This window comes from Microcaecilia unicolor, chromosome 8, assembly GCF_901765095.1.
Source record: "Microcaecilia unicolor chromosome 8, aMicUni1.1, whole genome shotgun sequence".
In the NCBI taxonomy this organism is placed as follows: Eukaryota; Metazoa; Chordata; class Amphibia; order Gymnophiona; family Siphonopidae; genus Microcaecilia; species Microcaecilia unicolor.
Window position 1 is genome coordinate 4,938,207 of NC_044038.1, and position 16,290 is coordinate 4,954,496.

The window sequence follows — 16,290 nt, forward strand, 5'->3', positions numbered from 1 at the left end:
AGTCTAGATTTAAAGGTGGCCAAGAATGGGGCAAGACGTAGGGGCTCAGGAAGTTTATTCCAGGCGTAGGGTGCAGCGAGACAGAAGGCGCGAAGTCTGGAGTTGGCAGTAGCGGAGAAGGGAACAGATAAGAAGGATTTATCCATGGAGCGGAGTGCACGGGAAGGGGTGTAGGGAAGGACGAGTGTGGAGAGATACTGGGGAGCAGCAGAGTGAGTACATTTATAGGTTAATAGAAGAAGTTTGAACAGGATGCGAAAACAGATAGGGAGCCAGTGAAGCGACTTGAGGAGAGGGGTAGTATGAGTAAAGCGACCCTGGCGAAAGACGAGACGGGCAGCAGAGTTTTGAACCGATTGGAGAGGGGAGAGGTGACTAAGTGGGAGGCCAGCAAGAAGCAGATTGCAGTAGTCTAAACGAGAGGTGACAAGGGTGTGGCTGAGGGTTTTGGTAGAGTGCTCGGAAAGAAAGGGGCGGATTTTACGGATGTTGTAAAGAAAGAAACGACAGGTCTTGGCGGTCTGCTGGATATGAGCAGAGAAGGAGAGAGAAGAGTCAAAGATGACCCAAAGGTTTCGAGCTGAGGAGACAGGGAGAATGAGAGAGCCATCAACAGAAATAGAAAACAAGAATACAATAATGCCTGTGTTTCACTCCATGGTGCAACCTCACCTTGAGTACTGCATTCAGGTCTGGTCGCCATATCTCAAAAATATTGTGGAATTAGAAAAGGCTCAAAGAAGAGCGACCAAAATGATAAGAAATGGAACTCCTCCCATATGAGGAAAGGATAAAGAGGTTAGGGCTCTTCAGCTTGGAAAATTGGTGGCTGAGGGGAGATATGATTGAGGTCTACAAAACAAGTAGAAGTGTATTGATTTTTTTTTTTTTTTTTTTTTTTTTTACTCTTTCAAAAAGTACGAAGTCTGGGGAACACTCAGTGAAGTTACATGGAAATACTTTTAAAACAAATAGGAGGAAATATTTTTTTCACTTAGCTAATAGTTATGCTCTGGAACTCATTGCTGGAGGATGTGGTAAAGGGGGTTAGCATATCTGGATTTTAAAAAAAGGTTTGGACAAGTTCCTGGAGAAAAAGTCCATAGTCTGCTATTGAGACAGACTTGGGAAAGCCACTGCTTGCCCCGGGATTGGTAGTATGGAATGTTGCTACTAATGGATTTATGCAGGGTACTTGTGACCTGGCTTGGCCACTGTTGGAAACAGGATACTGGGCTAGATGGACCCTCGTATGTAACCCTAAGTGCATCAGGAGGCTATGTCAAAAGGCCAGAATTCTGTTAGCTTCACCTCACATGCTGGATTGTTTGGCAACTCTTGTACAAAAAAGCTGGAAATAAAGTAGTTTGTGCATGATGAGAGTCAGAAGAGATGGATTGGACAGCCTCACAGGAAATAGGTTCATAAAATCTCTTGTACCCCAACTCGCGGTTCAGGAGAGCAGATGGCTGATCATGCTGGAACTGAATATAACTCATCCGTAAGTGTCATTTAAAGATAATGAGGCTGTTGGGCCTTTCTTTGTAGATTGTGGCTCTTTCCTGAATAAATAAATTATTAAAGTTAATTGCATCTTTAAAATAAGTCATCTTCATAACCTTATTTTTAACTTGGCAAATTGGGTATTTTTATCTGCATCTGTTACTATGGCAATGGGTGTGATGTCACCGACAGGAGTAATGGCTATGCTTCAGCGTGCTTGTGGAGAAATGCATCCTGGGAAGGAAAGAAAATTTGCAATCAGTTGGGCTAGATTAAAGGCACTTGAGACACCACTTTCACTTTCCTAATTCCCTGTAAAATTGGATGTGGCAATCTTAGTTTTAAAAGCAAGTTCATCCCAATACATCCCTAAATTGCTGCAAATTGAGAGCACTTGCGGAGTCATCTGGGTAGGTGTCTCTACATGTTGACTTTTGCATGCTGCAAAATATAATATTCCCCAGTTACAGTCCAGGGTAAACACATGCTCTGAGAGGTAAATTCAGTTGCTCAGCTTCATACCAAGCCAATGGCAAAGGTGTCGATAAAAGCCAAAATTCAAAGCTCTGCTCTGTGTTCTACCAGCTGACCAGTGTGTCTCCTTCGTTGGGATTTCTGTTTGTGAAGGAATGGAGGAGGAGGAGGAAAATCTGAGATTGATGGTACTAGAAATCTGTTAAAAAATAGAATAAAATAAAAAGCTTGCATGGATCAGCTGGATAGGAGCAAAGGTTTTTCTGTCTCTTGCCTTAAGCAGAAATAATATGTTAAGCCTCTTAATTAGTAATTATCTGCTGATTTGCTACTAAGTATTGTTACAGCCCAGTGTAGCAGGTTTTCTGCCTATAGTATGTGGATTCGTTTCTGATGTGCTGAGGAGGGAAGTCTCCCTCCTTCAGCACAATCCTCTGATCATATTGTCACATTTTTTTTGTGCTCCATCCAGGTGAACATCCAGCTGTACAGCTTTAAAGAGAAGCAGCAACTCGCTGACCTGATCAACACTATGCTGTCCTACAACCTCACGTACCATCAAGAGCGAACGCCTGATGGCCAGTATATATACAAATTAGACCCGTGAGTACTTCTGCTGGAATTGCTGCTCTTTTCAGGGATTTTTGCTTCACAGAGTACCAGTTGACAGTGTGATATACCTTACCTACTGACCATTAAATCTATTTTAGCAGGAATGTTCTCTGTTCTTACTAATGGGCTGATGATCAGGAGCAAACGCAGGTGCTAGAGGCTGTAAGCGCCATACTAGCGCCTGCGTTTGCTACCGCCCCATGATCAGAGCCACCGAGTGCATGAAACAACGCTCTCGCGGGCTCTGAACGCAACTTGCATGCAAAACAGGACTCTTAGTGCAAGTAGCATGCAAATGCATGCTAAATGTATTCCTCCCCAGTGATCAGCAAGCAGCACACCAAATACTGGCATGCTGTCTGCGGCAAACCCTACGCTAGCTCCAAGCTGGCGTTAGGGTTTTCAGACCATTGGGGAGGAATTGTGAGCCCTGTCCAGCATGCATTTGCATGCTAGCAGACCCCCCATTCCCCCCAAAGCAGCAATCTGTCCGTCCGTCCCCCCCCCCCCCCACACACACACAAGTGCAGGAACCCCGACCCTCCTCCCAGCAACAGAGAGGCTGACCCTCCCTCCCCCCCAACACAGGTTCAGGGGAAACTCTCTTATATGGTGTTGCCCAGCACATCCCAGGATGCACTGATCAGGGCTGGGTGCTGCCATTTTCGAGGAGGCGCCGATGTGAGAGGAAGGAGGCCACCTCCCTCCTCCAGCAAAGGTAGGGGAGTGGGGAAGGACCACTAGACCACCAGGTCAGGTGGGGGGAGGGGGGATTGACTTGTGGCCCACTGGGCCACCAGGGCTCCTCCATGTGATGGGATGCTGGGGGGGGGTAGGGGGAACTAGAGACCCACTGGATCTCCAGCCCCCCCTGAACTTGTGTTGAGGGGGGGTGTTGGAGAGACGACCTCCAGCCCCCGTGTTGCTTGGCTCGGGGTGGGGGTTCTAGGGGTCTGGTGATCCCATGGACCTCCAACCCCTGTATTTGACAGGTCTGGACTTTTGATAGCCCAGACCTGTCGAACAAGTGCGGGAGGATTGCCACTATCCTCCCGCACTTTACCGTATGATCAGAGATAATAGCGTGCTTAAATTTGCATGCTATTATCTCTGATCCTAGGGGCTGTTCCACCACTATTTTTAGAGCGCAGTTTGGTACAGCGCGGGGCTTTTGATCATCTGCCCATAAGTCTTCTTCAAAAATAAATGTACTACATGAAACGGGAACTTTTTACAGCCAGCCTCCTTTTCCACTAACACATTCCTTTTCTTTTGGTCTTGAGCTTGCCAGATGTAGAAAAATCCTGTCAAGAGAGGAGGAGTGCAGTGGAATAAACATCTGATGTGTTTTACTTCTATTTCACTAATTGTGATTTTATTAATTTTGCATGGAAAATGATGATGTGAAAAAATCTACAATCCTAGCAATGCATGATGATAACCTGGGGTGCCCAGGAATAATATCTGTAGAAGAGGCCAGAGAAATTTCTCTTAAAACAGGGGGTCTCGATCCAAGGCACTCCAAACCTGATTGATAGCGAATTTGCATACAGTATAGGCAATGCATGTAAATGTCTCTAACACATTCATTTGAATACGTTAAAAACCAAGCTGGCTAGTGGATCCCAAGGACTAACGTGAGTATTCTTTATCTTGTTGGTCCACATATATTGATCTGCAGTAAGCGGAATTGCAGTCTCTGTGCAAATTACATACAAAATTGCTGAATCGGAATTCGCTTTCGACATAGAGAACCAAAGGACAGTGATTCTTGGTGTGTGTGTCTGTGTTTTTTCTTCTTTCACTTTAGCACTGAATCCTGCAGGATGGTTTGGTTAAGGGTTTAGCCGTAGCCTCGCTGAAGGTGCAGTAGAGGCTTAGTTGGTGTTATGGCATTAAGCTGTTGAGACCTCCCAGTTTCCCAGTTACTACTGTATATCACTTCTATAGCGCTACCAGTCGTACGCAGCGCTTTACAGTTGAACATGAAGAAGACAGTCCCTGCTCACAAGAGCTTACAATCTGTTCTTCCCTCTTGAGATCTGAACCTCATGCTGTGTGCCTGCCACTAATAGGTGTATTCTTTGAGCCTCTTGATGCCCCATTAAAGATTTTGCCTTAATGTTTTTTGACAGCTATCTGTTTAGCAAGGAGACTATCAGACCTGCAGGCGTTGTCTTGTCGAGAGCCGTTCTGTGTTTCTTGAGAAGGTGGTAATATGGCTAGTTCCTTCCTTCCTTCCTTCCTTTCCCTCCTAAAGTAGTGTCATCGTTCTATCTCAGTCAGAGGAAGATGCACTAAAGTCGTGGGTAATTCCCGTTCCCTACCGATTCCATAGCGAATCGGTAGGGAACGGGAATTCACTAAGGAAAGGGAATGCAAATGAGCTACTCGTTGTAGCTCCATTCATTCACCATTACCTCGGTAGCCAGTCGGAGAATCGGGACGTCCCATTCGGTTATGCTCCTCATCTTGGGTCTCTTCAGCCAATCAAAGCGCATCTAGCTTGCTGGTGTCAGCTACACGCACTCTGATTGGCTGAAGAGACCTGGAAGAGGAGCATAATGGAAAGGGACGTCCCGAACTCCGGATCGACTCGAGTCGCAGGTCCCCAATTCCCTAATCCCTTCTCCTCGCTGCTACAGAAGGTGAGCAGCGCAGGGGAGACAAAACTAAAAAAAAAAAAAAAAAAAGACGGCGAAAAGACGTCCCTCACAAGCGCAGGCAGAGTACGTCCATAAAGGATGCCCCTCATGTGCGCTCGCTGCTTTTTTTTTCTTCCTTTTTTAATTTTTTCGGGGCTCTTTTCCTTTCCAATTCCCTCACAGGAGCCCTAACGAGAGGTGCAGACCTCACGTTAGAGTTTCCACGGTAAGGGAATCGGAAAAACGGTACTGCATCTCATTATAATAGCCTTTGGATAATTTGCATTCTGTTTTCGTTGCCTGCTACCATGACAGGAAAAATACCTTTGGTGCATGCCCCGGTAAACTACTTGTGTTTTAAACTGCCTGGAACCAGTTTAAACCGCAAGTTGTGGGCTCGTTAGGTTTTGTGCATCTGGCTCTCAGTCTGTTTCTCTCCCAGTGTTTCATGGGAACACTGGAGGCAAAGATTCAGACGGACTTCATTCGTTAGACACAAGGAGAACATGGTCCCTTTTATTTGAAGAGGGAATGGGATGGGAGAGGTGGACTGTAAGGTGGCAGTAACCCACTGGATTAAAAGAAAAAAAAATAATAATAACATTACATACCTACTGAAGGCACATTTATTAGGTGTGGAGTGTGACCTTTGCTCTGACCCAGTATGGCTATTCTTATAACTTTTGTTTGTCTTAAGCAAAATAGCACACAGGGAATTTTTGCCTTGAAACAGCCATGTTTTCATCGTTATCATTCTGTCTTTAACTGAATGTGGTAGTAAATGGCCTAAATTGATATCATTTTGAGCTTACTATAGACCCTATTTTGATGTATTATTTTTTTTTCTGTGTTTTAAGAAATGATATGCTATTGAGACAGACATGGGGAAGCCACTGCTTGCCCTGGGATTGGCAGCATGGAATGTTGCTACTATTTAGGATTCTGCGAGGTACTTGCGACCTGGATTGGCCAGGATGCTGGGCTAGATGGACCATTGGTCTGATCCAGTATGGCTGTTCTTATCTTCTTATTTACTTTGGTATTTATTCTATATTTATTCATACTATATTTTTTAATTTGTTCATGTTTTGTCTGGTTATTAATGTAGTGGGACTCAGACTCCTGACGCAGGTAACCTGAAACACAGCCCATGTTGAGTTATTTTCATTTGCACCAGTAACAGTGTTGACCATTTGGAATAAACATGATTGATTCCTTGGATGCATCTCTTTTTTTTTTTTTTTTTAATCTGTCCACAAATTAAATATCCATATCTCCACTGGGAACGAAACAAACCAAAAAAAAAGTTTTCAGCAAATAAGCAGGGGGAAAAAAAGTCCTGCAAAGGAAAACACAGATCTTCAAATGAAAGAACAGTGTCACTGCATATCCACTGGATGAAGCTTCAAAGCTCACTATTACAACTTCACTGTTCACAATAATTCACAATCCACCCAGCAGCAGTCAGTTGAAGAAACTAACAAACACCAAAGGGAGACTGTGTTTGTATAACAGTCGTCTTACTCCTGTAGTGGTCTGTCCATCCTGTTTTATATCATATTTCTCTCATGCAAACAGGCTTCTTTAGGGGATATTTGAAAAGCAAACTACAGCCATAAAAAAAAAAAAAAAAATCAGGCTAACGTATACAAATATTCCTAAAACCATCACCCATTAACAATAAAGGGACTACATACGTTTTAAATGCAGTGCTCTGCAGTGCAGGTCAGGTTTCCCTCATGCAGCTGGACTGACCTCGTCAGGTGCAGTGTGTGGGCACCACTGAGGAGGCTGCAGAGTTTCCCACCTCCTACTCAGGTAGTTCATGCTGGAAGCCATTGTGACCGCAGCACATTTGGCAGACACAGGCATCTTGAATCGGTGCAGGGGAACTGAGCCACAATTGGAGAAACAATGTCTGAGCTCTCAGTGGAAGCTGCTAAAATGATGCTCCTGCTGTGGCAGCCATTGCAGTACTTCCTCCTTGCAATGTAATACCTGTGAGATGCCAGGTCGTTCCCCACACTCCAGCCCTGTGTCCGTGGCAGGAGTTTTGATTGGGACGGTTCCCTCCTTTTTCCTGAAAGTGGTACCATTCTTCCATGTTGTTGGTATTGCCTTCCTTCCATTGGGAGGATTGGGGAGACGATTTTAGACTTCTAAAATTTCTGGATATCCGTAAAATGCCGTTAACAGTGTTTGGAGGTGATTAAGGATTTTGGAGGTCAGACTGCTTATGTTTGGCAGTGTTAAAAGTTGAGGTGACTTCAAAGGCGATTTGCATGCTGACTGAGGGAGGCAATTATATTGGCCTGTATTCTCAAAGGTTGAGGACCGTAGAGCTTATTTAACCAGGGGTAAGGTGGCATCTTGGGAAGAATCCCAGTCAGTTTCTCTGGCTGAGATTTACAGGTCCACCACCTAGTCTAGCTTGCAGTCTTTTTCCAAGTTGGATGTGCATGCCAGAGAAAATTCTGCCTTTGGTGCCGAGGTACTGTGAAAAAGGAGTGTCTTCATCCCACCCTGTGTAAGGATTGCTTTACTACATCCCATATGTTCTGGACTGCTATGATAGAACAAAAAGGAAGGGAAAATTTGGTCTCGTCTACTAATTTTCATTTCTTGAGTCCAGTCAGAACAGTCCAGCCATCCACCCTGTGGCCTGATATCTGAGTTTACTTTCCATTTGCTTGGCAAATTCTTTTCAGATTCGTGTGGTGAGGTGCCCAAAGTTTCTATCGGTTCTCTCATGTGGGGGTATCTAGATCCTCTCCTGCCATAATTTTGGTTGAGGAGGGGATTTTGGTGGTAAACATTTGCTCTGGTACAGTAACACTGGGGAGCTGTTGCTGCAAACTGCCTCTTATGGGGCAGAGCTCACAGGTCTTAAGTCTGTCTCCATCTGCTGGCTGAAGGACATAACCCAGTTAGAAAAGACACTACTTATATGTATACTCAGCAACATGCAGAGATTAAAAGAGATGTTCTGGGTGTGATTTGGGCAGGTCCTTCAAAGGATATGTGTATCCCATATCTCATACATGTGTGCCTCAGAAAATTTCAAGCCAAAAATTACCCCTAGCTACATTATCCTTTTGACGTGGGGTTTGGAAGAATGCTTAAGAATGAAATTGCACTCACTTCTCTAGCATTAAGAATCACCTCCTTTCATGAAACTTTCAGTTTTGGAGCTTGACACCTTAGATCCCTGTGGACATTCACGTTTACAAAAGTCCATCCTTATAAATAGCAAAATCACGTATGTGTAAGTAGAGCAACTTATGTGGGCAAAGCTTCATTTTTTAAATGTGTTCATATGGCTTGTATTATTGTGTGAGACATCAAAATATACATATTATTTAGGCAATGCTACGTGTATTTTATAAAAGACGCTGCGTTTTTCTACTTAGAAAACCTTGGCTTGTACAGGTTAACTATTGTATAGTATAGAGGCCATGAAAAGGTGCAAACCATACATATTTCTAGTCTTTATTATAAGCTATTTTGCTCTTCTTTGAGCTGGCAGCAGATCTGGAATTGCAAGACAGCATTTTTCTGATAAATAACTCTCTAAAGCGGTAGAAATTTGTGGTTTGACATTTTAGCCTGCGCTAACTCGTGATAAGTTGCTGGTCAGCATCTAAGCCAGAGACTCCTACGACTAAGGACACCTGCTGTATCCAGATAGACTGTCAGAAGGAGAAGTGAGTGGGTAAAACTGTAAGGGTGGAGGGAGCTGGTATGATGACTGTGCATACCAAAGACATAGGTCAACCTATACCAAATGAAAACTTATGCTTATGTGCATGACAGGCCCTAACTGACAATATAATAAGGGAATAAAATGATGGAACATGAGACGTCATGACAGGAAACAGAATATTCTGGAAAGATGCATATTCATTAGGTAGGAAGGGTAATTATAATTAAGATAATGAAGAAAGGAAGAAAAAAGTATTTAACAGGAAACAGAACTGAGGATGGCGAGCCTCAGTGTGTCCACTAGGAGGTGGACAGGTCCCAGGGAAAACTCTGTTTTTATTTCCTACATATTATATTGTATTGGGAGTTTATTTGTTACCATTTCAATAATTACTGATTGGCTTCTTTGACAATTTGAATAAACATTTATTATGTCTAATACTTATTTAGTAGCCAGAGTTTTTCTTGCCTGGAATTCTGCCTGGGGGAGTAAAGATTTACTCCTCCAGAAGGTGACTTCTGGCCCAGAGGCAAGACAGAAGGTGAACGCTAGCTTCCATATCTAATGAAGCTTTTTAAACCCTTTGACGGTGTAACCTAGAGAATCAAACATATAAACGGCGAGTGACCGTACTCACTCGCAAATGCGCAGTACAGACTTCCCTCTCTGTCCCGCCCCCGCGTCAATACGTGATGACGAGGGGCGGGACAGAGAGGGAAACTGCACGGAGAGGGAACCACCGAGGTCGCCGCCACTGGTACCCCCCCCCCCCCAGAGTCGCCGCTGCCGCCACCCCTCCACCCAGCCCGTCTCTTCGCTATTCAACTTACATCTCCGCAGCAGGCAGATCAGCTGAGCTGCCGTTGGCCTTCCTTCCCTGCCTGTGTCCTGCCCTCGCCGACGTTAAGTCACACGAGGGCGGGACATAGGCAGAGAAGGAAGGCCAACGGCAGCTCAGCTGATCTGGCTGCTGCGGAGATGTAAGTTGAATAGCAAAGGGACGGGTGGAGGGGTGGCGGCGACTCGGGGGGGGGGGGGTACTGGCAGCGGTGAACTCGGGGGGGGGGAGGGGGCAGTGGCGACCCACTAGCCCGTTTTAATGGGCTCAACGGCTAGTCAAATTAGAAGTTAGAGAATAGAAATATGGACAAGGGGATGCTAAATCCATTGAATGGAAATGGGTCATGCCTTTGATAAACTGCCTTTGTGGTACAACCAAAGGGTTTATGTATTATATACAGGCACTTTCTCTGTCCCTACTGGGCTCACAATTTTTTTTTTTTTTTGTCTGTTATGCAGTCGGACATAGCATAAGCCATACAAGAATTATATAGAAACACATTTCTTTTTTCACATTTCAGAATTCTTTATTTTTTTTTTTAGCTATAGTAGATTACAGAAGACACTTAGCTATTTCTGAAGCTCCGACCAGATGGCAGGATCACTTATAAATATCAAATTCATTTTTATTCATTTTAAACACATCGTAGCTTCCCCCACATACTAATCAGGATTATATGTCTATCCTCTTTGTTTTTGGCAATATGGGTGCACTCTACCATGCTCTCATGAAAAATGTATTATATCTGTAAAGAGAGTTTTCGTGAAACACTGCTTGAAAAAAAAAAAAATGGGGGGGGGGGAGGGGGGTAACTGAATGACACCCGTCCCTTCCATTATGTCAAACACCAACTTTTAGTCCAAATTCTCAGCCAGAGCCTTGCAAACTGACGCGTTGTAGCTTAGCTTCCCATGCATATATGCCTCCTCATACGGGCCTGCTGTGATGCAAGTCAGAGTGGAGGGGACGGGAATGGACTTAACAGAATCATTAACCTCAGTTATCCATCTTGTTACATTCTGTGAGTTATAAACTGAGCCTGCTTACTGTCATTTTACAAGCTCCAGAATATTGAACAGATGAGACCACTTTGCAAAGGTGATGTAATATAGTAGATGACGGCAGAAAAAGACCTGCACCTTCCATCCAGTCTGCCCCAGCACATTTATGTAAAGTATATCTCACAGGCTGTACTCAATGTTGGGGAAAAATGTGGCCAGGTTAGGCACTTATATACAAACACGCTGGGAATATAGTAAAATACAGAATTACAGGAAACTGGAAAGAGGTATTTGTTTTTAAGTTGTGTGCTTTGCAAATGAGTTAAAGCACTGTTAAATGCTGCCCCCATCCCCCACACCAATATATAAAAGAAGAGAGTGTGCAACTGATTAGGCTGGGAGTAATTGCAGGGCACCTCACAGACATCGAAAAAGCCACCTGCCATGGAAGCTGTACAACAGAAGTGTTGCCGTCTATACACGTGTCACAGTAAACTGCCCTTAGACAGAATACGACAGACCAATTTGAGAAGACTTGGAAAAACCTTGCTCGGTAAAAGGGGTGATGGCAGCTATTGGTTTACCTCTGAAGGGTGGAGTAATAATGGTGCATTGTTTAATGGAATACTTGAAATAGAGGAATTTTAAGACCTTGCCTGGGGGTAGGAGGGAAGAAGAATGGATGAAACAAATGAAAATCTGCAGCTTGTAGAGCTGGGAAATAAGAAATAATGAAAACGCTGAACGAGAAAGGGTTTTCAAATGTTTTCTGGAAGCTATTATACAACAGATTGTTGTAAAATGAACCTTGTTCTGTCATTAAACTGTAATGGAAAAATATAAGAAATTGAAAATATAAACAAAACAATACAGCAAAAGAGCAACAAAGAATAAGCATTCGACCATATGGAACTAAAAGCTACAAGGAAAACTATCTTTTTGGCTTGTCCCCCGGGTCCATTCCATGATAACATCACGACTAGACTACTGTAATGCCTTGTACATTGGTCAAACCAAAAAAGAGTTTGCATCGGCTGCATTATGACCGACAGAAGGCTGCAAGAGGTGTGACCATATCACTTCCTTCCTGCAAAAATTACACGGGCTACCAGTACCTTACAGGGTTAAATTTAAATCTGTTTGATTTTTAAGGTCCTCAGACAAAGTGGACCAGAGTACTTAAATAATAAGTTAGCCCTTTACATGCCTTTGAGTCCACTATGGCCCCCTCAAGGATCATCACTATCTGTATCCTTGTCAAAAGAAATTGTATGATGCGATACCTGCCACTGAGCCTTCCAAATTTATTAGAAATTGCGGGAGAAGCATCAAAATGGTTTACAACGTATAAATAATAAATATAGAAAATAAATCCATTATGGATAGGATAGCATGAAAAATAGATAGAAGGGGGAATTGTCCTAGGAAGGGAGGGACGGAGGATTTGAAAGTTTGAGAGGAAGGATCCAGGAAGGGGAGAATAGAGTACCATCAGATGGACTAGCCAAACCAGCAGCCGTTAAGCAGCCTGAGACTCAAAAGCCTAAGTACATAAGCACTGCCATACTGGGAAAAGACCACGGGTCCATCAAGCCCAGCATCCTGTCTCCGACAGCGGCCAATCCAGGCTTCAAGAACCCGAAAAACCCCTCCCAAAAAATGTAATAATGTTCAATGGACTTTTCCCTCAGGAATCTGTCCAAACCCCCTTTAAATTCCATAAGGCCAGCTGCTGTCACTACATTCTCCGGCAACGAGTTCGAGTCCAACTACAAGCTGAGTAAAGAAAAACTTTTTCTCCTGATTGAATAAATGTGCCTTTAATATTATTTTTATTCATTGCATCTGTATCCCACATTTTCCCACCTGTTTGCAGGCTCAATGTGGCGTACATAGTTTTGTTATGACATTGTCATTCCAGAATATCAGATACAATTAGTAGTGTTCAGAGATTGAGTAAGGGAAGAAAGAGGAAGTGATTAGGCGGGTAATTGTAGAAGTGGATTTTCATAACTGGGTGGGTTGGTAAAGTGGGTCAGTGAAGCTATTGGTTCTCTTTGTAGGCCTTGTTGAAGAAATGTGTCTTCAGAGATTTGCGAAAGTTATTTGTTTCGACAATTGATTTCAGGTCTGTGGGTAGAGCATTCCATATCTGCGTGCTCGTGTAAGAGAAGGTGGTGGCATGCATCAGTTTGTATTTTAGTCCTTTACAGCTGGGGAAGTGCAGATTGAGAAATTTGCGGGATGTTCTTGTGGCATTTCTGGGAGGTAGGTCCACGAGGTTTAGCATGTAGATAGGGGCATCTGCGTGAATGATGTTATGTACAATCGTGCATACTTGAACGCAATGCGTTCCTTAAGTGGGAGCCAGTGCAGTTTCTCCCTTAGGGGTTTTGCACTTTCATATTTAGTTTTTCCAAATATGAGTCTGGCGGCAGTATTCTACTACTACTACTACTATTTAGCTTTTCTATAGCGCTACAAGGCATACGCAGCGCTGCACAAACATAGAAGAAAGACAGTCCCTGCTCAAAGAGCTTACAATCTAATAGACAAAAAATAAGCAAATCAATTAATGTGTACAGGAAGGAGGAGAGGAGGGTAGGTGGAGGCGAGTGGTTACAAGTGGTTACGAGTCAAAAGCAATGTTAAAGAGGTGGGCTTTCAGTCTAGATTTAAAGGTGGCCAAGGATGGGGCAAGACGTAGGGGCTCAGGAAGTTTATTCCAGGCGTAGGGTGCAGCGAGACAGAAGGCGCGAAGTCTGGAGTTGGCAGTAGTGGAGAAGGGAACAGATAAGAAGGATTTATCCATGGAGCGGAGTGCACGGGAAGGGGTGTAGGGAAGGACGAGTGTGGAGAGATACTGGGGAGCAGCAGAGTGAATACATTTATAGGTTAGTAGAAGAAGTTTGAACAGGATGCGAAAACGGATAGGGAGCCAGTGAAGGGTCTTGAGGAGAGGGGTAGTATGAGTAAAGCGACCCTGGCGGAAGATGAGACGGGCAGCAGAGTTTTGAACCGACTGGAGAGGGGAGAGGTGACTAAGTGGGAGGCCAGCAAGAAGCAGATTGCAGTAGTCAAAACGAGAGGTGACAAGGGTGTGGATGAGGGTTTTGGTAGAGTGCTCGGAAAGAAAGGGGCGGATTCTGGGCTGTTTGGAGTTTTTTTGATAGTCTGTTCTTTGCAGCCAGCATATAGTGCGTTGCAGTAGTCCAGATGGCTTATTACCATTGACTGTACCAGGGTACGGAAGATGTATCTCGGGAAGAAAGGTTTTACTCTTTTGAGTTTCCACATGGTGTGGAACATCTTTTTCGTCGTATTCTTCACGTGGGTATAGAGAGTGAGGTTTCGATCAATAGTAACCCCAAGAATTTTCAAATTTTGTGAGACAGGAAGAGAACAGTATGGTGTGATTATGGTGGAGAAGTTTTTTGTGTTATGTTGGGAGGTGAGCACAAGACATTCTGTTTTTTCTGCGTTAAGTTTTAGTTGGAATGCATCCGCCCAGGAGTGCATTATTTGGAGGCTTTGATTGATCTCGTTGGTGATTTCATTTAGATCATGTTGAGGGTTTCAGTCGGAGGAGGCCTAGGGGAAGGGCAGTCCAGAGTTTCGGACCTGAAATGCTAATTCTCAAGAGTACCCCCCCCCCCCCCTGGAATTTGTTCCGAGGGGCTACGTATAACTTGAGACTACTTCTACTTCAAAAAGCAGGTGAAAGCCTTGCTTTTTTTCTGAAGTCTAATATATAGGGTAACTGACTTATACACTCATTCTGCACCTGAGCTAGCTTCCTATACACACTTCAACAGATCAGTTCCTCATTTCTTGCTTAACTGTACAAAGAACTTGCCTTGAGTTTAACCAACCATCTATATATCTGCACTTGGTCCCTCAGCTATATGGTCAGCTGTATTATAGAAAAGCATTAGCATCATATCTGTTAGTTGAATGTTCTAATGCTTATTAGGTGTATCATTAGTATTATGCTAACAATGTATTGTATCTCTGGTATTTGAATTTCATTGCTGTTAAATGTGTATATTTTTTATTCTGTTTCATGGTGGTTTTATTATTAGGTTTCAATTTACTGTTTTCAAGTTTACCTCATTTATTGTATTTATATTTCTGCTAGTAAAAAAGACCCATTTCTGACACAAATGAAATGGGCACTAGCAAGGTTTCCCTCGGAGTTTGTATGTTTGAGAGAGTGAATGTGCGAGTGTGTGTGTGTGACAGTGAGAGAGTGTGTGTGATTCTCCTCTCTCCCCTGCCCCCCCCCCCCTGCAGCCACACAGTGATTCTCCTGTCTACCCTGCCCCCTCTCCAGCAGCCACCCAGCGATTCTCCTGTCTTCCCTCTCCCCTTCGAGTTCGTTCCCTCAGAGTCCCGCCCTCGCGGAAAGAGGAAATGACGTCAGCAGGCAGGACTCTGAGGGTACGAACTCGAAGGGAAGGCTGGGCAGGGCTTTCAATGACATGGCCGCTTTGACGGAGGTAATCAAGAGAGCGAGATGAATCTATGGGGGGCAGGGGAGCATGGAGAATCACTGGGTGGCTGGAGGGGGGGCAGGGGAATCAGGGCTGTTCAGGACGGAGTAACGTTTGTTTGCGGGTTGCTATGCAGCCTTCCCTTCCCTCTGAGGGCGGGGCAGTGAGAGCAAGTGCGATTGCCTGGGGTTGGTCCCTTCTCCTTTTGACATCGCGAGGGCAGGGCAATTACGAACCCCAGGAACACTACACGGCTTCACTGCCAAGGAGTCAGCTTCAGAAAGTTGGAGGTGCGAATTAGATTTAATCATTTTACTATTGTTATGCTGTAAACAAAATTGTAAGATTTATGTTAAACCGTACCTTCTGTACACTGCCTTGGGTGAATCTCTTCATAAAGACAGTTAATAAATCCCAATAAATTAATAAAAAAAAAAAAAGCTGATTATACACGTTTTCTAAATATTTTTCCACCCTGACTTACTGCATCAGAATCGGGCCCACTGTCACAAGCTTTGCAGGTCTTCGCCTGGACAGGCAAACATTATTCAACAATTATTCAACAATTATTCACCCTAACATCAAGGCTTCCTCAGGAACAGAGCGTTAGATCACGATGCTGAGAATCTAAAAAAAGTAATTAAATTGAGGTGGCCCCCGTTGAACATAAAGATAAGAGTGTTTTACTTTTGTTATTAAGCAAAGCAATGCTGAAAGTTTAGCAGTTTAGCAATCAAGAATCATACCTTCAGACAAAATTAAAATGTTTTGATAAAATGTTTGACAAAACCTTGAAAAAATCTCAATAAGCAAATAGTGGAGTTTTTTACACCCAATGATAGAATCTGGGCGGGTGTTACCTTTGATGTCAGTAACCTCGCTCTAAACCTGCGACTGTTTGTCCCAGGTTTCTGAGGGTTTTCTCCACTTTTAAGCACATCTTTTTGAAATTTGTTTCCTAGAGTCACTGCATATTTTGTATCATATTACGAGCCTTTAGACTCTAGCCAATACTGCA

At 43.8% G+C, this 16,290-nt stretch overlaps 1 protein-coding gene across 1 annotated transcript in view; it reads left to right on the forward strand.

Moving 5' to 3' along the window:
- The window catches only part of CHTF18 (chromosome transmission fidelity factor 18), a 74,342-nt gene that overhangs the window by 43,281 nt on the left and 14,771 nt on the right, over nucleotides 1-16,290 (forward strand). The window contains exon 18 of the mRNA XM_030212939.1: nucleotides 2,450-2,580. Within this exon, the coding sequence (XP_030068799.1) occupies nucleotides 2,450-2,580 (131 nt within the window). The remainder of the gene's footprint in view (nucleotides 1-2,449; nucleotides 2,581-16,290) is intronic.